Below are 27,669 nucleotides of genomic sequence, written 5' to 3'. Positions count from 1 at the left end.
ATCTGAAAACAATTTTTAATAACAGCAGTTTTAAAGTTGCATTTTTGTACAATGGAGATGGCACAGAGAAACTCAAGCTCTGAAGCTCTCAGTCTTAGATGCACATTTTTACACCAAAGATTGTAGCTGAAATCTCAAATTTTGTCAAGCATGTCGTAAAAATCTTCCAACTGAATTTCATTGTTGAAAATGATATCTAATGCTAACATCACACACTGGCAATAACAGAAAGAACTCAAAAATACAGTGCTTTGAAAAATAACTTAAAGACTATCTTATAAAACTTATATTGATATAGTACAAGCTTCCTTTAAATTTCAAGTAAGTATTGTTGGCAATACACTCGATTATATTTTTTTGCACATGTTGGAGCACTTCACACACATTTTTCAATGACAAACTAAAAATTGCTGTTTTTCAACTCTTGCCACTTTTCTTTCTGGAGTGAAATATGTACAGTCCAGAAATCTGACTATGTCATCCTATTCAGTTTACAGAGTCCCATTATGCTCTACTTAATGAAAGCTTCAATCATCCTAAGGCAGTATTTAGTCAAGCAGTAACTGTCTAGCCACAAAATATACCCCCTTGCTTGCTTTTGTATTTTATAAATAATATTCTGATTGGAATAAGAGCTGTACTTTTAGGATTTTACAGATCAAAATCTACAAATTCTGTTACACAGTTTAGACAACAAGTATTGACGTAAGATTTATTACTGATTCAGCATTGACAGCAAACATTAAAATGCTATGAACAGCATTTAAGACACTGTCCCATATTTAAAATCAGCATAAAAATGAAGACCAATGCAAATACAAAGCAGTTGCCCCGTGGTGCATGAATTTCACTACAGGAGACAGCTTTTAATGGTCACTTCTCTGGTGTTTTCAGTCAGTCATGAGGCTGCAAATGCATGTAGGGCACACCACCAGTTGGGAGTGCATTTGCAGCATAGGAATATAGGAATGATTGAAAATGCCAGCAAAGCAACCATTAACAGCTGTCCACTGTAGTGGACACTAGGCACCAAGCAGTAATCATTCTCAAATTTATAGTAGTAAGAATGGCTTTTTTGAAACTTTAGTGAAGAACAGCCGAGAAGTCAGCTGACAGATAACCTCACGAATAAAATGACAAAAAGGTACATGTGAAGAACAGGACAATATAACAAAAAATAGTTTATAATTTTCTGTATACAGCTGTCTATTCAAAATATTAAGCTCTTAAATCATTCTATAAAGGACACAAGCAAACTCAAATCTAAAGTGTTTCTGATTATATATATATATATATATGTTTTGGTCATTATAATGCGTTCTATGAGATATTTTTAATCTGACAGGAACAAATATTCAAATGTGGCATGGCACATATTTCTCTCAATTTCAATCACCTTAAACCTGTATGCAGTTGCGAAACATAGACCAATGGTTCCCAACCTGACGATTATGATTATGTCCTGATGGGTAAAATGAAAGAAGAGAGAGAGAGAGAGAGAGAGAGAGAGAGAGAGAGAGAGAGAGTGAGAGTGAGAGTGAGAGTGAGAGTGAGAGTGAGTGAGAGTGAGAGTGAGAGTGAGAGTGTGTGCGCGCGTGTGCGCGCGCCTGTGCGCGCGCCTGTGCGCGCGCCTGTGCGCGTGTGTGTGTGTGTGTGTGTGTGTGTGTGTGTGTGTGTGTGTGCGCGTGCGTACGTACGTGCGCACGTGCGCGTGCGCGTGGGGGGGGGGGGGGGGGGAGCGGGGGACTGTTACAGTTTTGTTGCGAAATTAAATTGTCTTAAATGAAAAATATCCCAACCTCATTAGTCTAACTTCATTAGAAGCAACAACTGTGGTAACCCAAGATTTAATTGCTGGGCAGTCAAAGTGGGACAGTGCACCAGAATATGGGCCACTGTCAACTGGGTGCCACACCGACACTCAGGCAGGTCTTCATGGCAGGAGGTAACCGTCGCTCACCCAAGAGTGGCCAATGCAGAGCTGGCAGAGGACAACTGATTCCCTGCGAGAGGCCCCTGTGGAAGACCACACATTCATAATCTCCTTAATGACACGCAGTTTGTTGCGTGTACTGTTATCCCATGTCTCCCAAAGCCGAAAAACCCTATGGTGTAAGTCAGAATGCAGGTCAGGTACAGAGATGCCTATCTCCAGAAGCAGTTTCCGCGTAGCCTGTCAGCAAGTTTGTTGCCTGGGATGCCGATGTGTCCTGGGGTCCACATAAACACCACTGAATGACAGGACCGGTCCAGGGCATAGATGGACTCTTGGATGGGCACTACCAAAGGATGGCGAGGGTAGCACTGGCCGATAACTTGTAGGCTGCTCAAGGAGTCAGTACATAGAAGAAACGTTTCCCCGTGACATGAATGGAAATACTGCAGTGCACGACAGATAGCCACCAGCCCTGCAGTACATACACTGCAGCCATCGGGCAAGGAATGCTGTTCAAAATGGCCTCTGTGGACGTAGGCGAAGCCAACAAGACCATCAGCCATCGAGCCGTCGGTATAAATCACTTCAGAGCCCCGGAAAACGTCAAGAATCGAGAGGAAATGACAGCGGAGAGCAGCAGGAGTAACTGAGTCCTTAGGGTCATGTGAAAGGTCCAGACGAATCTGCAGCCTAAGTGTACACCATGGAGGTGTAGGCGAATGGACCTGGATGGGAGGTGGTAAAGGGAAGGACTCCAGTTCAGACAGAAGGGATTGCACGTGAACTGCAATCGTTAGCCCTGACGTGGGTCACTGATGCGGCAGATGAACTGCCACAGGTGGAAAAAAAACTGTAAGAGGCACCAACTTGGACACGGAAAGTACGGAGCGACAGGCAATTCTGGATAAAAATCTGAAGCGGGCCTCCGAGACCCCACTCATATAACGTGGCAAGGATATGATGTAGCTAGATGGTGTCATACGCTTTGCACAGATAAAAAAAGACAGCAACAAGGTGTTGCCGTCTGGAAAAGGCTGCTCGGCTAGCAGACTAGAGGGATACAAGGTTATCAGTGGTAGAGCACCCCTGACATGGAGCCAGTATGCCACATGACTCCAGGACCCAACCCAACTGCCGACACATGTTCCAGGAGCATACAAACAACGTTGTGAGGCTGATTGGCCGTTAGCTATTCACATCAAATGAGTTTTTGCTGGGTTTGAGCACCGGGACGATGGTACTCTCCTGCCTCTGCGATGGAAAGACGCCATCGCACCAGATCCGTTTGAAGATGATGAGGAGAGGGTGCTTGTAGGTAGATGAGAGATGTTTAATCATCTGACTGTGGATCCGACCCAGCCCAGGAGCTGTGTCGGGGCAATGTGCAAGTGCACTGAGGAGCTCCCACTCTGTAAACGGGACGTTATAGGGTTCATTGTGGCATGTAGTGAACGAGAGGAGTTCCCATCCGCCGTTTGTGGGTGCAAATGGTTGGGGGGGTAGTTCTCCGAAGCAGAGGATCGAGCATAGTGCTCAGCAGAGTGCTCTGAAATCACATTTGCATGAGTACATTGCACGCCGCTGATGGTAACGCCAGGGACACCTGTTGGGGTCTGGTACCCAAAAAGACGTCTGATCTTCGTCCAGACTTGGGAAGGTGACGTACGGCACCCAATGGTTGACACGTACCTCTCCAAACACTCCTGTTTCCATCACTTTATAAGCTGGCGTACACGGTCAAGGAGCTGCTTAAAGGCTATCAGATGTTCTAGGGAAGGGTGTCGTTTATGTTGCTGTAGAGCTCGCCAACACACTGTAATTGCCTCAGCGACTTCCAGTGACCACCAAGGGAGTCTTTTGCCGGGGGCACCCTAAAAAGCGAAGGAATGCATTTTCTGCCATAGAAACAATTGTGGTAGTCACCTGCTCAACCATCACATCAATGTTACCATGTGGCGCAGAGTCAATGGTGACATCAGAGGTGAAAGTTTCGAAGTCTGCCTTGTTTAGGGCCCATCTGGGTAGGCGTTCGTGGGTCTGACACCGGGACAGCGACAGGAAGATGTGGAAGTGGTCACCACCACACAGGTCATAATGTGCTCTCCAGTGGATAGATGGGAGAAGTTCTGGGCTGCAAATTGATAAATCGATGGATGAGTAACTACCATGAGCCACCATGAAATGTGTGGTGGGCCCAGTATTTAAGAGGCAGAGGAATTGCGACAGTAAAGTTTCGAAATCTCTGCCTTGGCCAGTAAACATGGTACCACCCCACAAGGCTTTGTGGGCATTAAAATCTCCCAGAAGTAGGAGAAGTTTAGGGAGTTGATCAATCCGTGCAGCTAATACATTGAAGGATACTGCACCATCTGGAGGAAGATATAAACTGCAGACCGTTATTTCCCGTGTCGTCTATTCTGACAGCCACAGCTTCAAGAGGGGTTTGAAGGGGCACAGTCCACTACAGACTGACTTTAGGACATAAACGCAAACTCCGCCTGACACTATTATAGTTGCTACAGTTCCTGTAATATCCCTTATAGCTGCGGAAGACAGGTGTCCGCACTGCCGGGAACCAGGTTTCCTTGAGAGCAATGCAGAAAGCAGGTGTAAAGTTAACAGTTGCCGTACCTCAGCCAAGCGGTGGAAAAAACTGCTGCAATTCCACTGGAGGATGACATCATTGTGAGACTGGGAAAGCATGGAACATTCAATGAGGCAGTTTACACCTCTGGGTCACCTGCTGCCACTGAATTTTTGCCTGAGCAGTCTATGTCCATTGTTACTGAGGGTCCGACGAGATCCAGGTCCTCAGTGGATCCCAGAATCTCCACCCCATCCTCAGACGCAGAGCTTGCAAGTTCCTTGTTCTTAGGGGTCTTCTTTTTTCGATTTCTCGCACTGTTGCTTGGGTTTCCCTGGCTGGGAGGACTTCACTGAAGCAGTGTGCAGGACTGAGGATGAGTGTGAAGCCCTACAACCAGCTGCTTTTGGGCTCTTCAGCCACTGGCAGCTGTCATCTTTCCCACTAGCAGAAACCTGGGAAGAGTGTGACCCAAAGGGCACCTTCCTAGTGAGAGGAGCCAAAGAAGCCTTATGATTCTCTGGCTCAGAAGTGGGGACTGAAATTCCCGATGGTTGGGGAGGGGGGTTGCTCCCGAAGTAGATGGGGTGAGAGCAACAAGGAGGGAAGTGCCCCCCACCATCAAGAGAGCAGGTGTAGTCTCCCGGTTCTGAGAGGCAACAGGAATTCGAGGAACTGATGGGGCGAGAACTGTTCTCGTAGTGGAGGCATATGAGGTGGTCATAGCCACAGGATGTAGGTGCCCAAATTTCCTCTTATCCTCAGTGTAGGTCAGTCAGTCCAGGGTCTTATATTCCATCATTTTCCTCTCTTTCTCTAAAATCCAGCAGTCTGGTGAGCAAGGTGAATGATTCTCTCCACAGTTGACACAGATGGGAGGCAGGGTGCATGGAGTATTGGGATGTGATGGACGTCCACAATCTCGACAGGTGGGGCGAAGTACAGCGGGAAGACATATGGCCGAACTTCCAGCACTTAAAGCACCGCATTGGGGGAGGGATATATGGCTTGATGTCACAGTGGTAAACCATCACCTTGACCTTCTCGGGCCATGTGTCACCCTTGAAGGCAAAGATGAAGGCACCGGTGGCAACTTTGTTACCCTCGGACCCCGATGGATGCGCCCGACGAAATGAACACCTCACTGCTCTAAATTGGCATGCAGCTCATCATCGGACTGCAGAAGGACCATATTTAAGCTCCTATGAGGTGTGATGGTAACAGAAACATCTCCCAACTTGCCACAAGCGAGTAATGCCCATGACTGGGCAGAGGATGCAGTTTTTATCAAAGCCAACCCAGAGTGCATTTTGGACAAGCCCTCCACCTCCCCAAATTTGTCCTCCAAATGTTCCACAAAAAACTGAGATTTCATTGACAAGAAAGATTCCCCATCAACTCTCGTACATGTGAGGTACCAGGATGAATAAGCTTCGCTGCCATCCTTGGCCTGGCGTTCCTCCCATGATGTAGTGAGGGAGGGGAACAACTTGGGGTCATATTTCTTAGCATTAAAGTTAGACTATGCCCGCTTAGAGACTGCTAGCAGGCATACCACCAGCAAGAGATAACGTACTACGCTTCATGGTGTGTCATCCGCCTGATGCCACCCACACCGACCAGGGGCTCTCCCCACAGGCACCACTCAGCTGCAGCAAAGGCCACCTGGCGGGATGGCCATTGCCGGAGCCCCAATGCCCCAGGGTGACGGGCACCTACTCCTCAGCATATGTGGGGAGTTAACGGCGCAGGCATCAGCAGAGTGATCCCTGTGGTGTCAGGGGCTACAACCAACAGGGTAACTGGCGGCCTGACCACAACGGACTGGCTACCTTGCTGGATATGAGGTACAAAGAAGTCCGTGGTTTTTGTCGGCACAGAAAATGACACTGCATAGTGGGTGGACGAAAACACACCCAGAAAGGTATCCTCGCTAAAGAGGTGTAGGATGAGTGGGATTGCAATGCCATGACGAAAAAGTGGGCTACAGATCTCAATGCACGATGGACACGATGCACCACGGGAGGCGCCCTTCCCCAACTGGCTCGCTCTTCAGTAAAATTTTGAAAAATGGAGGTCAAACCCTACAGGGGACCATAAAACGAAGACAGAAACGTGTGAGACTCCTTTTAGTTGCCTCTTACAACAGACAGCAATACCTCGGGCCTATTCTTACCTCTGGACCCGCTGGGGGATGGAATTAGAAATGACAACCAACATCAGCAGGGGCTGGTTTGCTGCAGCACGCTGATTACTGGCTCTACTAAGTTCAACTCATGCACTGTTTTTTTCATTAGTGACATGTAACAAGAATGCATTGTCAGTGCCTCTGTCTGTAAGAAACTTAGCACAGCATGCAAACAGTTTCTGTGCACAGTGTACCATTGACTCTTTGAACCATACCTGCAGTATGGAGCACTAATGCAGGGAAACTGTAACATTGAAGAAATAAAAAGGGTTTTGACATTACAACAAAAACAGTCAGAATCATTAAGAAGAAATACTTCTTAAACATGCAGAAAGACTAGGCATCTTACCTTTTTCTGCCTTGTAAATATATAAAACTATCTACATATCTCACAAAATAGTGCGGAGTGGACTACAAATGCTAGTGTACACTCCCACAACACACAGAGGAAGAATGATATATGAAGTATACCCCACCGACTGGCAATGCTTGAAAGAGGACCCCAACACTCGGGTATCAAATTACTAAGAAGTCTGTTTAAAAAACTGTGTGACAATGTACATGACACTAAGCTTTCAAAGAATTTAAGAGAGTATCTGGTGGAAAATGAATTTTACAGTGTTGAGTATTGTTCACATTAAATTTGTAAATTACAATCAAGGATGTTAGGATAATTAGAAAGTATGGGATAATGAGGGTTTTTATATTTTTGACAATGTCCTATATTACATGTACATTCACTGTACACCATGTAATCCTACAAGATCAAACAAAAAATTCAATTTCAATTCCATTTCCCATTTATAGTCGCTCTCAGCACCCACTGTGCCGAGTAGAATGCATGAGTAGTACCATGACAACTTATTTTGGATTGTTAGAGGAGAAATAGACCCAAGTGACAGAAATTTATCTGATTCAAGTGTCAACTATTTGGTAAGGAATTCTTAATTTACAGCACTGATGTTCATTTACTGTTGGACACGAATACCTGAGTTGATAAGACAAAGTTGGCATGTAAGTTAGTTTGTTATTTGTAACTGTGATGTGTGTGAGCAGCAACCACAAGATAAACATAAATGACCATTATAATCTAAATTTCCAGTTGGTACATGTCCTTTGACTTCCACTGATGCTGTTTGATTTAAATGTAATTAGTCTGTAAGCCATCATATGCTCATTATTTCTTTTCCTCCTTGGTTCAAGCATTTTAGTACATCTCCTGGTATCATATCTATACCTACTGCTTTACTATTTTTCACTGCTGCTATTGCACTCTTTACTTCTTTCCATTATGATTGTTGTTTCTTACTCATCATTCACAGAGTTCAAGGAGTCTGGTCCAAGAATTGTTAGTTTGCAGTATGTGTAAATCGTTCTTTTGAATAGTCTTCACATCTCTACAGAATATCCTCATGATCTTTGTATATTACATTTTTGTCCTTACTGAGAATTTCCATTGCAGCACTTGCTGGTGTTTTCTGAGCCCCTGTTGTAATCTACTCTGTGCACAGTAAAGTGTGTCTTCCCTTCCTCTCCTGTCAAAGGCACCATACCACTCTTTTTAGCCATTTTCCCTAGCGTGCTCTGTTTCTCTATACAGTTTGTTATTCAGCCTTTGGTACATGTTTCTTGCATATTAATTGTTCTTGTTTTAGGGTTACCTTATCTTCTCCACCTTCAAAGTAATTTCTTGTGCATTCGATGGCTGTTTTTGCCCTATTCCATTTACACATCTTACACTTTTCTGCCCTTCTTTGTTTTTTAACATGTTAGTAAGCTCAAGCAATAGCATTTCCATAATTCTTTCTTTCCCAAGTCTTCTCTCTTTTTCATGACAGTAGCCTTTTCCAGCTGTTTTCATTTTTATTTCTATTTCTGCCATAAGCAAACTGAGGTCACTAATATCTGCACCTGGTAGTGAGTGCTCCATTTCTGTAACTTTATTCTACCAATATAAAATCAATTTGGTTTCTATATTTATTCCCTAGTGATTTCTAGATGTCACTCCCTCCTGTGAGCTTTGAATCATGCATTTGCCACTACCAGCTGTCTTTCCCTGCAGAAGTCAAGAAGCTGTTCACCTCTGTCATTCCTCACGAAGGCATTCCAATCACCCAGTACAATTTTGCAGCACCCTCTACTATCACCCATTACTTTATTATGCTGTATGTGTCCTCTATGAGCTGGTCTTCACATTCTGAAGATTGCATACAGACCTGGATAATTAATACATATTTTCTACTACTTTCTGATTTACACCTATTGCATTGTCACTCGCAGTGTTTACATTTCCCACACAACAGACAATTCCTCTATCAAACACTCTTACTCCATGCATTCCTTTCACTTGTCCCCTTCAGTAGTACATTATGTATTCATTTGACTACAGTTCTCCAGGTCCATCTCATCTTTTCCCAGCAGTTTCTACCTAGTTCATATTTTTTGTCCTCTGTCTTTTTAAGGTTTTATAGTTTTCCTACTTTTACCTGTGATCTAACATTCCAGGTACAAATTCGTTTTGAAATTGTGCTTGCTTTCTAGTTGACCATTCTGGAGATCTTAAGTGGGAGACTATTTCACTTCTGGAAACTGCTTGCTGGCAAGAATGGACAACTTGAAAATTTTCATCTGATGTTGCTCGAAGAGTTTCAACTTCTGTTTTATCTGAACTGCAAATAATGGACATAAATTGCACAGCTGCAATATCTTGCAAAGAGAGTCTGGCAAGAACTTTGAGAACTGGAGATTCCTTTACTAGTTCGTAACTGTTCAATATACACTCCTGGAAATGGAAAAAAGAACACATTGACACCGGTGTCAGACCCACCATACTTGCTCTGGACACTGCGAGAGGGCTGTACAAGCAATGATCACACGCACGGCACAGCGGACACACCAGGAACCGCGGTGTTGGCCGTCGAATGGCGCTAGCTGCGCAGCATTTGTGCACCGCCGCCGTCAGTGTCAGCCAGTTTGCCGTGGCATACGGAGCTCCATCGCAGTCTTTAACACTGGTAGCATGCCGCGACAGCGTGGACGTGAACCGTATGTGCAGTTGACGGACTGAGCGAGGGCGTATAGTGGGCATGCGGGAGGCCGGGTGGACGTACCGCCGAATTGCTCAACACGTGGGGCGTGAGGTCTCCACAGTACATCGATGTTGTCGCCAGTGGTCGGCGGAAGGTGCACGTGCCCGTCGACCTGGGACCGAACCGCAGTGACGCACGGATGCACGCCAAGACCGTAGGATCCTACGCAGTGCCGTAGGGGACCGCACCGCCACTTCCCAGCAAATTAGGGACACTGTTGCTCCTGGGGTATCGGCGAGGACCATTCGCAACCGTCTCCATGAAGCTGGGCTACGGTCCCGCACACCGTTAGGCCGTCTTCCGCTCACGCCCCAACATCGTGCAGCCCGCCTCCAGTGGTGTCGCGACAGGCGTGAATGGAGGGACGAATGGAGACGTGTCGTCTTCAGCGATGAGAGTCGCTTCTGCCTTGGTGCCAATGATGGTCGTATGCGTGTTTGGCGCCGTGCAGGTGAGCGCCACAATCAGGACTGCATACGACCGAGGCACACAGGGCCAACACCTGGCATCATGGTGTGGGGAGCGATCTCCTACACTGGCCGTACACCACTGGTGATCGTCGAGGGGACACTGAATAGTGCACGGTACATCCAAACCGTCATCGAACCCATCGTTCTACCATTCCTAGACCGGCAAGGGAACTTGCTGTTCCAACAGGACAATGCACGTCCGCATGTATCCCGTGCCACCCAACGTGCTCTAGAAGGTGTAAGTCAACTACCCTGGCCAGCAAGATCTCCGGATCTGTCCCCCATTGAGCATGTTTGGGACTGGATGAAGCGTCGTCTCACGCGGTCTGCACGTCCATCACGAACGCTGGTCCAACTGAGGCGCCAGGTGGAAATGGCATGGCAAGCCGTTCCACAGGACTACATCCAGCATCTCTACGATCGTCTCCATGGGAGAATAGCAGCCTGCATTGCTGCGAAAGGTGGATATACACTGTACTAGTGCCGACATTGTGCATGCTCTGTTGCCTGTGTCTATGTGCCTGTGGTTCTGTCAGTGTGATCATGTGATGTATCTGACCCCAGGAATGTGTCAATAAAGTTTCCCCTTCCTGGGACAATGAATTCACGGTGTTCTTATTTCAATTTCCAGGAGTGTATACAAAGTATACCAAGGATTGTCATTGTGTATTAGTAGTAAACATCAGGTGCATTACATTATTGAATAATAATGTAACATTTTTGCAATATTCTTTTTTCAAAAATGCATCATTTGCTTCCTGCTCTTAAGTGCTAATACTTTTGACAGATTTTTCTTCTTTCAGGGGCTACACCACGTGCAAAAGAAGAAACAAACAAAAACATACAAAGATGCTTTTCTGCAATGGGGTTTTACTATGGTAGTTGATAAAGCTAATGAAAAGCTCCAGAGTGTTTGGTGCAGTGAAGTTCAAAGAACAGTGAGCATGAAACCCAACAACTTAAAACAACTTTGAAAGTGTCATGCAGAGTTTGTTGGAAAAAGTGCACTGAATTCTTCAAACTCCAAGCAGCTGCACTGAAATGTTCACACATGGATTCATCTGGCAATTATTCCCAGTCTAAACAGTAACTGGTCCTTAAACTTAATACCAAATTGATCTTTGAATTTCTAAAACCAAGAAACATAATACACCAGAAGTAGCTCTCATCGAATCTTTTTTACTAGCTGTCAGTCAGCTAGGAAAACAAATGTGGAAAAGAAATAAGATTTCAATTTTTAACAACACAATTAGAAGGTGTATCGAGGACCAGAGTTTGGATATTTTGCACACAGCACTGTAGTTAGATGAACTGGCTGGTGTATCTTGTTTGCAGATGCTTGATACACAACAGACAACAACCTGAAAGCAGAATACTTGTCAGAATCACTAAGACAATACTACACGCAGTGACGGTGTTTTCCAATCGGTGAAGAATTTTGTTGAGAAAAATGAGATGTGCACACCAAACTTGGTAGGTGAATGTACAGACTTAACACCTTCCACACTCGGTGTTCACTCTGGATTCGATACACGGGTTAATGAAATTGCTCCAAATGCAATGTTCAGCCACTTGATTATAGATTATGATGCTCTGCAGGGAACACTTCTACCTGATTGTTTGAATGTTTGACAAGAAACATTTTTCTATGCAGTATATTTATTTATTTATGTATTTTCAGAATGGCACATCTAGCAGATTTCTCAGCAGAAATAAACAAGCATAACAGCTTGCAATGAAATCATGTGAATATTCTGACAGCACAAAATGAAGTTGCCAATTTCCTTCACAGACTGGAGCTTTACCAGTGCAGGTCTGAAGTTAAAGACATTTTGCTGTTACCAGAACTGATAGTGATGCTTAACACTAATGGTGAAACTGCTCCTTGACACATGAAATACAGCAGCAATTATCAATAAGAAATTGTATAAGTAACTATTTTCCTGAAGTGCAGAATCGACTCTTAAATGCCCGAGTTCTAAGAGCATTTTCAGATAGTGAAGTTCAAGTCAAAGCAAGATTTCTTCAACTACATGAAGATGACATACTGGTAACAGATTTCTCTAAAACAGAACGAGTCAAATTTAGGATAAATAGTGGTAACAAGTATCCATATATATATATATATATATATACACACACACACACACACACACACACACACACACACACACACACACACACTCTCTCTCTATATATATACTCTCTCTATATATATACTCTCTCTCTCTCTCTCTCTCTCTCTCTCTCTCTCTCTCTCTCTATATATATATATATATATATATATATATATATATATATATAATAAAAAACAACCCTTGGGAATAGTGATTCTTTTCACAGCGGCATATAGGTGTGAAAGTGGATTTGTGGCTATACTGGCAATGAAAACGGAAACAAGGAACTGACTGAACTCTGCACATAATACCAAATTGAATATAAGACATTATTAAAGATAAGCAATACCAAGCATCTCACTGACATCATATACTTTCCTGTAATTAAAAAAAATTGTATGTTGAAACAACTCTAGTCTGAAAAGTAAATAATTGCATGGTGCAATTATGCAACCCAGCATAATTTTCTCAACTTATTTAAAAAATCAACAGGAACACAAGCTTTGTGGGGAAAAAGTTAACTTACTTCAATTTAGTCAATAACTGTCACTGAATACTTATTAAATGATGATTTGCTTACCCAAATATCACATTTTCCTGGAAAGAATCTTTCTGGTACCCTCAGAGCATAAAACAAAGCTCCCAAGATATATAAACATCCCATAAGTATCAACCACCCTAATGATGCTTGAGCAATTGCATTAAACCATCCTTCAGAGACAGCGTAATGGACAGCAGGAACAACTCCACTCAATCCAAAGCCCATAAATACACCTGTAACAATGGTGTTCTTTCCATAAATTACAGATCATCATCTAAAAAAATTCATGCACTTACAAATACATTATAAAGGAACCCTAACATCAAGAAGGAAAAAGATGTCTATTCAAAAGTCTGATTTTTTTAAAAAAATATTCATCTTTCAAATCTGACTGCAGTACACTTACCTGCACGTAAAGATCTGTATTTAGGTTCACTAAATCTATCCCATAGGGATACTACAATGGATGTTACACCCAGCCCAATGACGACACTCAAGTAGATTAGTTTGGGCTGGAAATCACAGTAGAAGCCGTAATACAACCAGGGAACAAATGATCCCATTATTAGCATTGCAATGCCACAATAATCGAGCCTAGGGAGAGGGGGAAAGAAAACAATTAAGTAAAGTATATTTTCATTTCTTTATGACCAAAGAGTATCATAATTACCTAATATTTTTAAGGAATCAATGGTTTTGTTTCTAGGAATGTGCACCACGAACAAAATATTATACTTATAAAATCTAGGTTCTGTTGGATAGTTTCTTTCCTTAATTAAAGTCAGTGTTTTTGAACTATTGTATTAAATTATTTTAATAACACAGACAAGTAGCAGCATTCTGTCAACTGATAATGTTAAAATGAAGTATGTACCTGGTTATCAGCATATACATACTTGCTAAATAGCTTCCCCACACACTCTGAGTGGCAGTGCACAGTATGAAATGCAGAAGACATTCCAAGGCAGACTATAGCACCAGCAAAGTACGCAGCAAATACAAGTTTTTCTTGAAGCGGAACTTCCTCTGAAGGTCGTGTAAGAAAGTATGTGGCTACCCCAATAAATGCAACACAACCTGAAAGTACAAATACTGTGTAAAAACGAGTTTGTTCAGTTCCATTTAAATTAAACAAAGTTATAATTCTAATGCCACACTATAAAGACACTGTGTAAAGAAATTTTATAAAATGCGACAGTTATCTACCACAATCAAGGAACGCCATTGGATTAAGGATGTGTCCAAACTCCATGGACTTTCCCAGTCAGCTCTCCAATACAAATACAAATGAAGGTTTAGTGAAAATAGATTTTTAAGGGGATTACCATTGTTATCCAACACTCACTGGAACAACTTTTTATCAGTTGTGCACTAAATTTTTGTTTTAAATTTTTTCTCAATAGTTTTTGTTTAAACGCAATGTACTGATTTTAGTCCACCAGCCTGAGAAAATGGAAGAGGGATACCGTATTGCACAAATGTTCTTTCCATTAAGTATGCATCCACTATTTCTAGTTTTGATCTTATTATTGACGAGATCTACTTTCCAAGACAATACTGAATGACATCTTATATCCTGAGATCAATCTGAAGTTGATAATTCTAATGCATGAACAAATTCTGTTATGGGAATATGTTTTTATTAATATTATCAAAAAAGCAAGTAGGAAAGGAACGACAATTGTTAGGTTGGGTCTAATATCTTGTTGATTTTTTTAGATAAAATTTATGAACTATCGAGGACACCCGTAAACCCCCCCCCCCCCCCAGCTCTCAGGCACAGGAAAACAATATAGCGTTATAGTGTAGTCAGGTGTTTTTCTTCCAAGAAAATGACTTAAGTCAGTATTACGCAGATTTTTAACAGGTTCAGAACTGGAACTTATTTATGGATACTTACCAGACACCATTCGTCTTCCAAAATATTAAAAACACCTCATATGCCCAGCTCCACGCCCCCCCCCCCCCCTCCCTACAAACTACCATATGGCCACTCCTGCAACCTATAACTGGACAAGGACTGGGCAGGAAATTGGTAACAGTCCTTTTGAAAGGACCGCACTGAAGTTGTCCTGAAGTGATTTAGCTTACCAGCAGGAGACCTACATCACTATGGCTGAAAAGGGATTTGTTTCTCACTCTTCATAAATTGGTCTAGTGCCGTAACAACTACTGCTTGTTTAGTTTCATCAATTGGAAGAAAAAGAAGAAGAGGCAGCCGTGGGGAAGGAATAAGAAAAAATTAAAAAGGGCATTTGTGAGCCAAGAATCTTCTCTAATTAAAGACCATGGGAACAAGTTGCACTTTAACTTCAATGTAACAAAAGATGGTCGAATGGGTCAGTTTAAGGCAGAAGATATTTGCGTTCGTGCCATACCAGACTCCAGTCTGAATGATATTGGAAACATTCCCCAATTAAAGTTTGGAGCAAATACCAAAAAAATTAAGTAGTTTACACAGCTACTTACACAAGTTATTTTAGCCCAGAGGTAGGAAGTAATACGAGGGTCATTCAATAATTAGAGACAAATTGGCCTGAAGAAAAAAAGCGTTTATTTTTACAAAACGACACTTTCTACTTTTCAACATAATCCCCTTGAACATTTAGGCACTTGTTCCAACGGGCTACAAGCTTTTTTATTCCGGCTGCAAAGAACTCTTATCTTGATGTTTGAACCAATTTCCCATGAACTTTTTTACATCCTTGTTGTCCTGGAACCTCTTCCCACATAATGCCTCCTTCAGTGCACCAAACAAGTAGAAATCACTAGGTGCTAAATCAGGACTGTAATGGGAATGAGGCAGTACTTCCCAGCCCATTTTGTCGATGGTTTCACGGGTTAGTTGGGCAATATGAGGGCGTGTGTAGTCTTGTGGAGGATCTCCTCTCCTTTAAGATCCATGACGTGTCTCTCCCTCTCCATCATGGCTGGCTTCACCTTGTTTAAAAGCAAATCCGAGTAGTATTGGCTGTTCAATGTACGCTGCTCTTTAAGATAATCACAAAAAACTAGACCTTCAGCATCCAAAAACACCGTCAACATGACTTTTCCTGCTGATGCTTGGGTTTTGAATTTTTTCTTGACAGGTGAGTTGGTGTGCTTCCACTTCATGCTTTCTCTTTTTTGATTTTGGCTCATAATAGTGAACCTAAGTTTCATCACAAATTACAATTTTGTTGAAGTGCTCACCTTCTCTTCCGTAACATTCGTTTCACTCTGTGCACACTTTCAACCTCGTTTCCTTGTGTAGCCATGTCAACTCCTTTGGGACAGATCCTGCACGTTTTGTGGTACTTCAGCTTGTGAAAGATAATGTTATGAATTGTACCAGTACTAACTTGAGCCTTAACTGTCATTTCCACAGTCACACAATGATCAGTCATCAATTCAACTTTCAAGTGAGGGAGTTGAAACTGCAACTGGTTGGTCAGAACGGTGTTCGTCAGTCACTGAGGTGTAGCCATTTTTAGAACTGTTCTACCGACTTGTAAAAATTTACATGATTCCTACAACCTTCACCATATACTTTAGACATTCTACAGTATATATTCACTGGTTTCTCGCCTTCTGCAAGTAAAAAACAAACAACAGAACGCTGTTCAACTAATGTTGACGTTTCAAGTGGACTCGCCATCTCGAAATGTAGTTTTGAGGTTATAAACAAAACTGTTGATATATCAGCTGATCAGGGCTCATTCCAGTGATGCCAACTTAAAGCCATAACAGTACCGAACTTCCCTACTAACAGCTTTTTCCCCCAGAGCAATTTGTCTCTTTAATGATTGAATGACCCTCGCATTTCAAATACACAAGATCACATCAGTTATTAACTTGCCTTCAGTTGTAAATTACCTTTCCAAGAGATTGCACACATCAACTTATAATTCCATAGAAATGCTGATCACAACTGAATGAAATAAAACAAATCTAATGTTAACTGAATATAGAGGAAATTTTAATTTTACAATGGCCTAAATGTAGAATGCCACAAGACTAACACATTTAGCATTTTCAGAACAACCATTCGAGGACTATCACCACCCCCCCCTCCCCCCCCCCCCCCCCAAAAAAAAAAAAAACCACACACACACACACACACACACACACACACACACACACACACACACACACGCGTAAACTCCGTGGTGCAAAGGCATGTTCTGATGGGTTTCAAATTGAGCATGACTTATGTACCACCTAGAAGCACCAAAAAATAAAGCATGGTAAGTGATACAGGGGAGCATGGAAAACCTTTTCATACCTATTCCTTTTATCAATGTACTCTCATCTCAGAATTTATAACCTGCAAGCTATTCCCACTCCATGACTTTACCCTCAATACATAAGTCTCTGTTGCCCCAAGTTCAATACATTAAAATGAGATTGCAGATCCTATGAATAAAATACCAAGGAACAAAAGTTAAATGAAAGAATCTCATTCAGTAGGTTGCTCATCTTTTTAAGCAAAAATAATGTTTACTTGCCCAATAAATGTGTCCAGATGTTTCCAGTCTCTGTATGAATGCGAAATATGCTCTTGAAGCACGCATAAAAACTTGGAAGGGGTGGCCTATGTCCAGCATGTAAATAGTCATTGTCCTGTAGCCATTGGGGTAAATTTCTGAAGTGGCATACTTTCCATGATGCTTCCCATACTTTTCGGACAAATTCCTCTGCTTGTTCTGCAGCATTGTGCGCCAATGCTCCTAGATCAATTTCATCTGAAAGCACACCAGCTTTCAGAACTTCCGTCATCTGCAAGTTATTAAAAGAATTACTCTCATTTGGTGTCATGGTATTAGTATACAGCTAACATCTGTCTCTCAAAGGACACTTAACAATACTTCAGATGTCATTTACAGCCTGCTGTATTCCTTTAATCTAGTGCTTTACATTTTATATATTTAACCCCCAAACAGGCATGCTGCGTTTTACAATACAAGAGGGTGTGCGACATACTTTGTACCCATGTAAAGAATAGATGCCTTTATGTTAGCAAGCTAAACACGTATGAGCAACATCACAGTTTAATTTTAGTTTAATTAAACAAATACACACACATTATATAAGCTAAATCACTGATTGATTAACCAATAATAAAACGAACTTCCATTATATCACTCTGTTGCCACTGACACGTATTACCCCACTGTAATGAACAACTACGCATTAAATAGTGCAGTTGCATCAGCTCCCAGCTGATTCCTAATTATCACATAGAAGACTGCCTCATTGTGGAACTGTGCTGCTAGCTCGGAATCTGGGTCAGTTTTTTGAACAGATCGAATATTTTTTACCCCCTAGCTCGATGTTTATTTTCTATTACTTCTCTTCATTTGGACGTATCACTGTATTAGCTGAAGCAATAATGAAGGAATAGGTACAGGCTCACACTTTTAAAACATTTAACAAAATGGAAGAAGACAATGTTATCTGTGACTGATGCACATTATACAGAGGCACGCCCGCTCGAGGGGTAAATGAAGGCAAATATGGACTTCCACTGACAGTAAAAAAAAAATTACTAGGTGTACAACTTGCTTCCGCCATTTGCCGATAGGTGGCGACAATAGTAAGTAGCAGTCGATAGAAACAGATTGCAGATGTCAGGCAGTTAGCTTGGATCTCCATCAACATAACCTCATTCAAACATTAGTCTATTTGTGTCAGCATCATAAAGTTGTTCTTGACTGAAAATGTCAGTTTATGAGCCTCATTCTCGTCATTTGCGGGAGGTGGTACTGTTTTGTTTCAATATGAAGAAAACAGCGGCTGAGTCTCATGGAATGCTCTGAAGTACATATGATAAGGACGCTATTAGTGAAAGAATGCGTCTTGAGTGGTTTCAATGCTTCAAAAGCGGTGATTTTAGCGTCTTAGACCAGCATAGTGATGGAAGAGAGAATGTTTTCGAAGATGCAGAATTGGAGACATTGCTGAGTGAAGACTCACATCAAACTCAAGAAGAATTGGCACAATTACTGGGAGTGACACAGCAAGCCATTTCAAAATTTCTCAAGGCTATGGGCATGATTCAGAAAGAAGGAACTTGGGTCCTGTGAGAGCTGAAACTAAGAGACATTGAATAGCATTTCTGTGTTTCTGAACAGTTGCTTCAGAGGCAAAAAACGGAATGGATTTCTGCATCTCATTGTGTTCATTACGGTAACCCTAAACGCAAAAAATCATTGGGATATCCCGCCCATGCTTCCACGTCGATGGCCAAATCGAATATTCACGGCCCCAAGATCATGCTCTGCATTTGGTGGGGCCAGCTCGGCGTCGTGTACTATGAGGTGTTAAAACCAAGTGAAACAACCACAGGTGCCCATTACTGAACGCAATTAATGTGTTTGAGCAGAGAATTGAAAGAGAAACAGCCGCAATACAGCAAGATGCACGATAAAGTGATTTTGCAGCACGGCAATGCTCGACCCATTGCAAAGGAGGTCAAAACGTACTTCGAAATGTTACAATGGAAAGTCCTACCCCACCTGCCATATTCTCCAGACATTGCTCCCTCTATCACCTGTTTTAGATCAATAGCACATGGCCTGGCTGACCAACACTTCTGATCTCATGAAGAAGTCACAAATTGGATCGATTCATGGAACGCTTCAAAAGATGAATAATTTTTTTGACGCGGGATTCTTACACTGTCCAAAAGATGGGAGAAAGTAATGGCCAGCGATGGAAAATACTTTGAATACTACATGTGCAACCAATTTGTTTCATTAAAGCCTCAAATATTGGGGAAAAATGGCAGAAGCAAAGTTGCACACCTTGTATATTACACGCTGAACACTGCTATCTCCCCTCTTCAATTGCGTACATGAACTGGCAATTTTCTAGCAAACTTAAAGAATAATTATACTGCAGTCTAGCATAATTTTAAACCCCAAATTGAACAGATTAGGAAATATTACATACATGAAAAATTTTACGTGGTGTTGGAGACAGTGATGTGGAATCTTTGGTTTCAGCAATGATAGATTTTCATGTGGGGGATGCAGCATTTTAGCAATGTGTAGGAGTTGTGCCCTGAGTGTGGGATAGTTACTGCACAATCCTGGGACTGGACTTTCTGATAACACAGTATGTCAAAATTGACCTTACGTGGCATACAGCTGAACTGAGGTGTGCAACGTTCCAACCAGGGGAGACAGTCTCCAATGTAGTATGAATGCAAGGTGCACCACTCTTAAGTGGGTGGAACCACTTAAATCACAGTCAACAACACTACAGATTAATTTGTATGTTATTGTGCTGCAAGGTACCGGGATGTTGGTATGTGTAAATGTGGGACCAGAATGGTCTGTTAATGCACTGTGATTGGTAGAACTGCTAGCAGAATATTATTATCAGACACATCACATTGCTTTGTATGGCGAAGCATAACACACGTACAAGAAAAATTTGACAGGAAAGTAGTGCCCGTGAATTAACACAGTTTTAGGCATTGATGGAGTACAGTTCACCAAGGGAATGTTGGTAGTTAATCTGGAAGACTTGTATAATATGTGTAGAAACTTGGTCAGACTGCAACAGGGTAATGTGGAAAATGTCATTAAAACTTCATTGCTTAGAAAGTTAGAGCATCTTAGAGGTATAGGTAGACTGGAAATGGAGACATTATTGTTTGAATTTGAGGATTTGTTGTTTCCTCAAGAGTCTTTACCAGCAATGCATGAAACAAAACATTGTAACCGAGTTGCTGGTACATCATAGACCTCATCATATACTGCATTGTATGCAACCATTATTAGAAGAATTAATTGCGGTACAGTTAGCAGATGGTGCAACAGAGGAAAGCACTAGTCCACAGAGTGCACCCATTGAAGTTGTAAAAAGAAAGAAAGAGAGAGAGAGAGAGAGAGAGAGAGAGAGAGAGAGAGAGAGAGAGAGAGAGAGAGAGAGAGAGGGGGGGGGGGGGGGTCGTCACCAGATGGGGCCAGAAGACAGATTCTGTTGTGTCTATAGTCATCTTAACAGCAAAACTACAACTGATGCCTATCTGTTTCCAAACATTACTGAAACTACTGATGATCTGGGATAGTGCAAGTAGTCCTCTACCTTAGATCTGAAGAATGGGTACCATATCTGGAGGGCAGTCTGAAAACAGTGTTCTCAGTCATCTGGTGCCATTTTCAATATTACAGGATGCCGTTTGGTTTGAAAAATGCCCCAGAAACGTTTTAGCATTTGCTGGACAGAGTACTGAGGAGACTGAAGCCTTGCCAGTGCATGGTGTACCCATTTTTGCGAAGGGTATGGCAGAGTATAAACAATGTTTGCAAGAGGTGTTAAAAGAGTACAAGCAGTAAATTTAACATTAAACATGGAATAATTTCATTTTGTATTAGAAGAAGGTACATATTTACGGCATGTTATTAGGGTGAAAGGTTAACACAGATACAAGGTTGACACAAGCAGTACGGGAATTTCCAATTCCTAGTAATACCAAGGAGTTACCATCTTTCCAGGGTTAGGGAATTATTGTTGTAGAAAATTCAAGAAAGGGTTTGCAAATATAGCAGGATCATTTATGTGACTGTTAAAAAATGAGGTAAAGTTTGAATGCCAAGACGCATTCAAGGAGTTAACAGGGTTGACATCAAGCCCTGAATTGATTTTCCTGGACTACAAGAAAGACAGTGTCTCGGCAACAGACACCTCCAGTCAGGGTAAGGAGAATCTGGCAGCATACGTTTCTAAGCAGTTGAGCAGAGTAGAGGAAAACTATGCAAAACAGAGAAACAGATGCTTAGTGTGATTTACAGAATCACACATTTCACGTGTTATTTATATGGAAAGAGTTTTAAAGTAGTAACAGACTATGCAGTCCGTAATGATTGTTTGGGCTTAGTCTAGTAGACGAACTAGATGGGCACTGAGGTCAAGGTAATTCGAGTATGAAGTGTTACACACACCTGGTAAAAGACACACAAAAGCGGATAGTTTTAAGCTGTAAAGTAGCAGTGACACAGACACTGGGTCACACCATGCACAATGGCAAGCAGTGCAATGAGCTGACTTGGAACATAAACAGTACAAATTGCAACCGCAATTCACTGGGTGGGACAGATTATTGTAAGACGGTGAGGTTGGGGGCTACCAGTAGCGTTGCCTGCAAAGCTGAAAGAAGCACATGGCCACATGTTGGCCAGACACTGGGGTTGTAGAACAATGAATAGCTGAGCAGCAGAGCACTACTGGTGGAAGACCAGGAAAGAGGATGTGGATTGGCATGTGAAGAGTTATGTGCAGAGTGGGCAGATATGAGCTGTAAGTTAATACCTTTCCAGAGGTTATCAGAAGCAACAGAGCCTTTCAGAATGATTGGGTTGGATGTCCATGGGCAGTTCAACAAGACTCCAGCCACTAATCTGTATGTGTTAACCAGTATTGATCATTTTTCTAGATATGTGGAAATGATTGCAATCTATAACTGGCAGCAACAGTGGCACAGGCATTGTCCAATAACTAGGTGCTCAAATTTGGGGTGCCAGAAGCTATGACCACTGATCAAGGGACAAACTTTATGTCCGATTTGTTAAAGCAAATGTGTAATTTGCTGAAGTTTAAAAAGTTAAAGATGAGTCCATTGCACCCTGAGGCCAGCAGTAGGAAAAAGTGTACAATGCACAGTGAGAAAGTTGCTGAGAGACTATGTGGGCATTCACCATACTGATTTATATCCTTTGTTGTGAGTGCATATTATTCAAAAGTCTATTCATAAAAGGTTGTTTATGGGAAGCATATGCTGTACTGTTTGACATAACAGAGCTGAGTCATGGCAATGGCATGGAGTCTTGATTTTGCTAAAAGACAAAAATTATACAAATAAATAATAATGATGATGATAATAAAACATCCAACATTCCACATAACACCTTCACACCATGCTTTTTCCTTTTCTAGACAAACTTACCCCCAAGTTATGCATTGTACAATATTAACACCTCTTCCTCTTTCTGAGCTCAACATCTCACATAATTTGTGTGTGTGTGTGTGTGTGTGTGTGTGTGTGTGTGTGTGTGTGTGTGGGGGGGGGGGGGGGGGGGGGAGGGGGGGGGGGGGTGACGCACACAGTGACTGATAGAGAGATATGAGTGAACAGTGTGGCATTACATAATTTAATAAGTTATTTGTAAAAAAAGTATTGTATTCCAGGAGTAAATCTAATGATTGTCTAACCAGAAATCTGTAAATGTATGTGTATATGAATTAGCTGATTTTAAATTGGTCTTAACTTGTAAATACTTTGACATGTCCTCTATCCATGTAAGAAGGGATCTATGAATGAATAAAGCTACTCATATAAAACTGAGGTAAATTTGCGCAGGAAGTAAATGCCAACAGCAGCTGGGGAATTATGTGGCCAGGTTACCACTATATGAAGTCAGTCAGATGTTAATGTTACTGAACCCATATTTTCCGAAGGGTAAGACCAAAAGTTCTTTAACTCATTACTAAGGGCAATTTCAGGTAGTTGAAACAACACTGCTGGTAAACATCATGCTTCTGTTTTACTGACTCTCAAAAGTATTGTTCATGTGGGGCATCTGCAGCAGTTTCGAGGTGCTCCAGATGTGTTGACACAGGTGTCGTCTGTTGATGCTGGAAGTATGAGTAGTAAGAAAGAGAGGAAGTGTAGAAATCTTGCACAATCCGTACAGGAGGTTGTGTAGGTTAAAGTCATAGAAGTAAGAGTGAATAATGTATGTTTGGATTAGTGTGTACATGTTCTTTAGAAACATAGGTGATTATTATTCCAATACAAAATGAAAACAGGGGGAGAAGTTTTGTCTTATGTAAGTTATGTTGCGTTTTCTTTTGCATGTCTATGTAACTGCAGAACTTAGGGGAGGGGAGTGATGGGGAGTTCCCTGTCCCATGTTGCCGTGGGTTGAAGCAAAAGATGAGGGGAGTTACAGTTTTGGTAGGCCTATAGGAAGTGCAGGAGGAGTTGCTGCTGGAATTAGAACTGGTACTTGAACCAGACAAATCTAATCTACCACTGTATTACCATACGGCAGCCGTTGAGAACAGAAAAAGATCTAGCATGACTGTATTTACTGATACAGTTTCCAATTAGCAACAGATGAGCCAGATTCAAGTATTACACAATACATACATACCTACTAAATGGGGAACTTAGGGAAATTTGTGCAAGTAAAAACACAGGAGATTCTACTGATTGTAGAAGATGGTGGCAGTTATGTGCTGATGTCCATAACTTAACTCCAATCTTGTCATAGGTAGAACTTTGCTATCTCCCCGACCTGAGCGGTAGGCACGTACGGGTACCAGCAACATGCGAGAGAGTACTAAAAGGGTATAGCAGAAGGTCAGGATTGTTCATATGTCACACTTGAGCTGCGACCCTATTTTCAGCAAACAGGTTCACGCTAGTTATTTTCTGTAATCAGTACCGAAGTAGTTATTGCAAATTGCTATGAGCATAGTAAGCTCGGGAGAGTTGAACATATGGATTTATACAGGAGTGGAATATTCATTAATTGAACAGACTGTGACATCACCAGGCATATGTTTCACCCATCAGCTTCTTTTACGAGGGAAACCAAGCTGAACATTATGCAGCCACAGTTGTACTGGCCAGAGAAACCACTAGCAACCCTTTGAGTGAAAAATCTGACCTACCTGAAGGAAACATTGAATCCTAATCTAATCCTGTCCCTGAACCAACTCAGACACACAAGAGAGGAGTGTTTCGGTGGAACAAATGCTTTCACATGAAACTTCCTGGCAGATTAAAACTGTGTGCCCGACCGAGACTCGAACTCGGGACCTTTGCCTTTCGCGGGCAAGTGCTCTAGTTCTGCAAGGTTCGCAGGAGAGCTTCTGTAAAATTTGGAAGGCAGGAGACGAGGTACTGGCAGAAGTAAAGCTGTGAGTACCGGGGGTGAGTTGTGCTTCGGTAGCTCAGTTGGTAGAGCACTTGCCCGCGAAAGGCAAAGGTCCCGAGCCTGAGTCTCGGTCGGGCACACAGTTTTAATCTGCCAGGAAGTTTCATATGAGCGCACACTCCGCTGCAGAGTGAAAATCTCATTCTGCTTTCACATGTTCTACAGTTCAAGAGGAGCAGCAGTACACGATCAAGACTGCAAGTGTTAAAACTACAGGCACCATGTTAATGTTAACTGTTTTGCACATCCTTCATCTACCTTAGGTGGAGGGTCACTCAACTGTGTGATCCTTCGGTACATCAGATACTGCAGGACTGGTTAACCGCTTGTACATGACAGGGTGCGGTGAGTGCAAAAACTAGAAATAGTAATCAGAGAGAGTTACTGTAAAATTTAATTAATTGTGATTTGAAAGACAAGAAGTCTCAGGTAGTACTGAAATTGGTGTGATAAGGGAATATTCACATGAATGGTTTCTGAATGTTCAAGGGGTAACTCAGTGGGAATGGAGATTTTATGGAGTAGTGTAAAGGCCAATGGTGCCAGTAGGCTGAGAATGTGCCCTATTTCAGAGTTCTGTTGTTTGACGCATGAGGAAAAACTGTAAATAACCTATGTCTTAACTTTATGGTGAAGTCTTTTGTTGTAGAATAGTCATGCATGGGTTAGACCTGTGGTCCAGCTCGTCTCAAAGAAGAGAGGTATGCAACACCATCACTAAATTTTGGGCATTACTAAATTGAAGCAGCGCCATGGCAGCCATGTGTGAGGCAAACGGATGGGCACAGAGAGGCTGATATCTAACTCCACATGTGAGCTTGTTTGTACACAGCAAGCCAGCCAGGTTAAGCTGCCGCAATCATGGTAATGTGATAGCAAGGCTTTGCAACAATGGATTGGCCTGTGGTGTATTTCCCCACCATTGGGACACTGAGGAGTTGACCTGTACATGCCTGGAATCAGTGTAACAGCAAAACAAGTGCACTGCTAATCGCTATAAAGATCCTCGCCTTCCAGAAAAATTATGCGCAGTCTGGCAGCACCCTCTATGACAATAGGTCCACAATGGCTCCCAGCATACTACGGGCCAGTCAGCAGCAGAGGTCACTCTGGGCAGTTAACTCTGCTAGACCTGGGTACAATTCCATGACAGCAGACTTTGACAACATGGGAAGCCATCCCTCAGGGCCCACAGCAGTGCAGAAGTTGTGCCTTTGAGGGAACAGTTCACAGCCAGAGCAGTACTGCTACCATCCCTCCACACCAGGGCAAGCTCCTAACACAGTAGCTGTGCCTGCTTACAGGAACTCAGCAGACACACAACACTTCACTGATACTGCTCATTCGGGGCCACATAGTGCTAACTCAGGCACACGCTGCTGAGAGAGGTTAACAGTGTCAGCAAAGCAGGACATGGACGTCAATCTGCTGTAGCAACTATGTGGCTTTCCGACATCATTGGCATTACCTGCAGAGGGCTTATCCAAGGATGCCACAGCACTCCTATGTTGTAATCCAAGACAAATAAAATATTATTTATCTTGCAGCGGAGTCTTCCTAGCCACCCCCAATCAACACTTCCACAACCCATCACTCCACTACCTCAACATTGCTCCTTTACCCCTGGGTCACTATAATATAGAAACCTCTTTGGTAGTTGCCTGATGTTTTATGGAGTGGCAATATACATCATGTTTGTTTTTCTATCTTCATGCTCAAATAACAACCTTTCCAAAAAATCGTTTCGCTTCAGCTTTCTTGTTTTTAAGCTTGTTGCAAGGCCCTTTCTGTTCTGTATGACAGTTTCGATAGCTAGTCTTCTGATGTTACTACATCAATTTCAGTACAGTCACACTTGTAAATCGACTCCTCCTGCGGCTAGAGGACAAAATAATTACTACTAGGGCTATCCTACAGACAAAGTTTTCAGCATGCAGCGCCTTATATTTCAGCAAAAGGAAAAGCTGTACCTGTATGGGATATTGGTGCCGTCCACACGGCGAATAAATGTGCACCTGTATGGCGTATGGACATTGTGCTAAACATGTTATGTTATTCCGTAGTTAAGACAACCTTATATTTCACACCTTAATTCTGGCTCACCATACTTAAGCATACTGAGACAGTTATTTTTCTTTGCATTAACAAAAGCACAAAGTCCCATTTATGTGAACCCGTTATACATAGTGGCCACAGTAAGTGGTTCTAAAAGTATTTTGACAAACTGAAAGTGTAATCTAAACTTCAAAACTGAAGTGGTAATAGGACATTAGGATAGCCAGTTTTTCTTCAGGTGACAATCATTAACTGGAAAAGTTTTGTCTACATGTTTGGGGATTTTCTTTTTGTTTGCTTGTTTTGTTTTTAGGACTCAAAAACAACTAGGATCATACGCACCCATGTCAAAACTATAGAACACAAAGACAGAGAAGTTAAAAAAGACTACACATCAATCCCAATCAATGTAAGAGAAGACAGCTAAAAACAGGGAAGTGGAGAAAGGCCTATAAAATACACCATAAAGAAACAGAGGTCCCGAACAAATTTAAATGGCTTTTACCATAGTGCTATGAAGGATAAAAAGTAAAATGCGGTTGACAGCCTGCGTGTCATTTGCTAAAATGGCCAATAACTCACATGGCAAACACAAGTTGGCATGTAAATGGTTAAAAAATGGGCATTCCATCAGGAAATGGTGGACAGTTAAAACTTGGACGTAATATGTATAAAGCGACAGGGGAGCGCCACATAACAAATGACGATGGCTAAAATGGCAGTGCCTAATACGCAACCTAGTTAAAATGACTTCCT

The 27,669-nt window shown here is 42.2% G+C and overlaps 1 protein-coding gene across 1 annotated transcript in view; it reads right to left on the bottom strand.

The window, feature by feature from the left end:
- The window catches only part of LOC124555016 (adiponectin receptor protein), a 95,813-nt gene that overhangs the window by 2,046 nt on the left and 66,098 nt on the right, over nt 1-27,669 (bottom strand). The window contains exons 3-6 of the mRNA XM_047128761.1: nt 17,413-17,683; nt 13,822-14,002; nt 13,332-13,519; nt 12,965-13,158 (exon numbers count right to left, since the gene is read on the bottom strand). Coding sequence (XP_046984717.1) covers nt 12,965-13,158; nt 13,332-13,519; nt 13,822-14,002; nt 17,413-17,683 — 834 coding nt within the window. The remainder of the gene's footprint in view (nt 1-12,964; nt 13,159-13,331; nt 13,520-13,821; nt 14,003-17,412; nt 17,684-27,669) is intronic.

The sequence above is a fragment of the Schistocerca americana genome, chromosome X, assembly GCF_021461395.2.
Source record: "Schistocerca americana isolate TAMUIC-IGC-003095 chromosome X, iqSchAmer2.1, whole genome shotgun sequence".
Classification (NCBI taxonomy): domain Eukaryota; kingdom Metazoa; phylum Arthropoda; class Insecta; order Orthoptera; family Acrididae; genus Schistocerca; species Schistocerca americana.
Note: the sequence above shows the minus strand (reverse complement) of the source record. Positions and strands in the feature narration are given on the sequence as shown.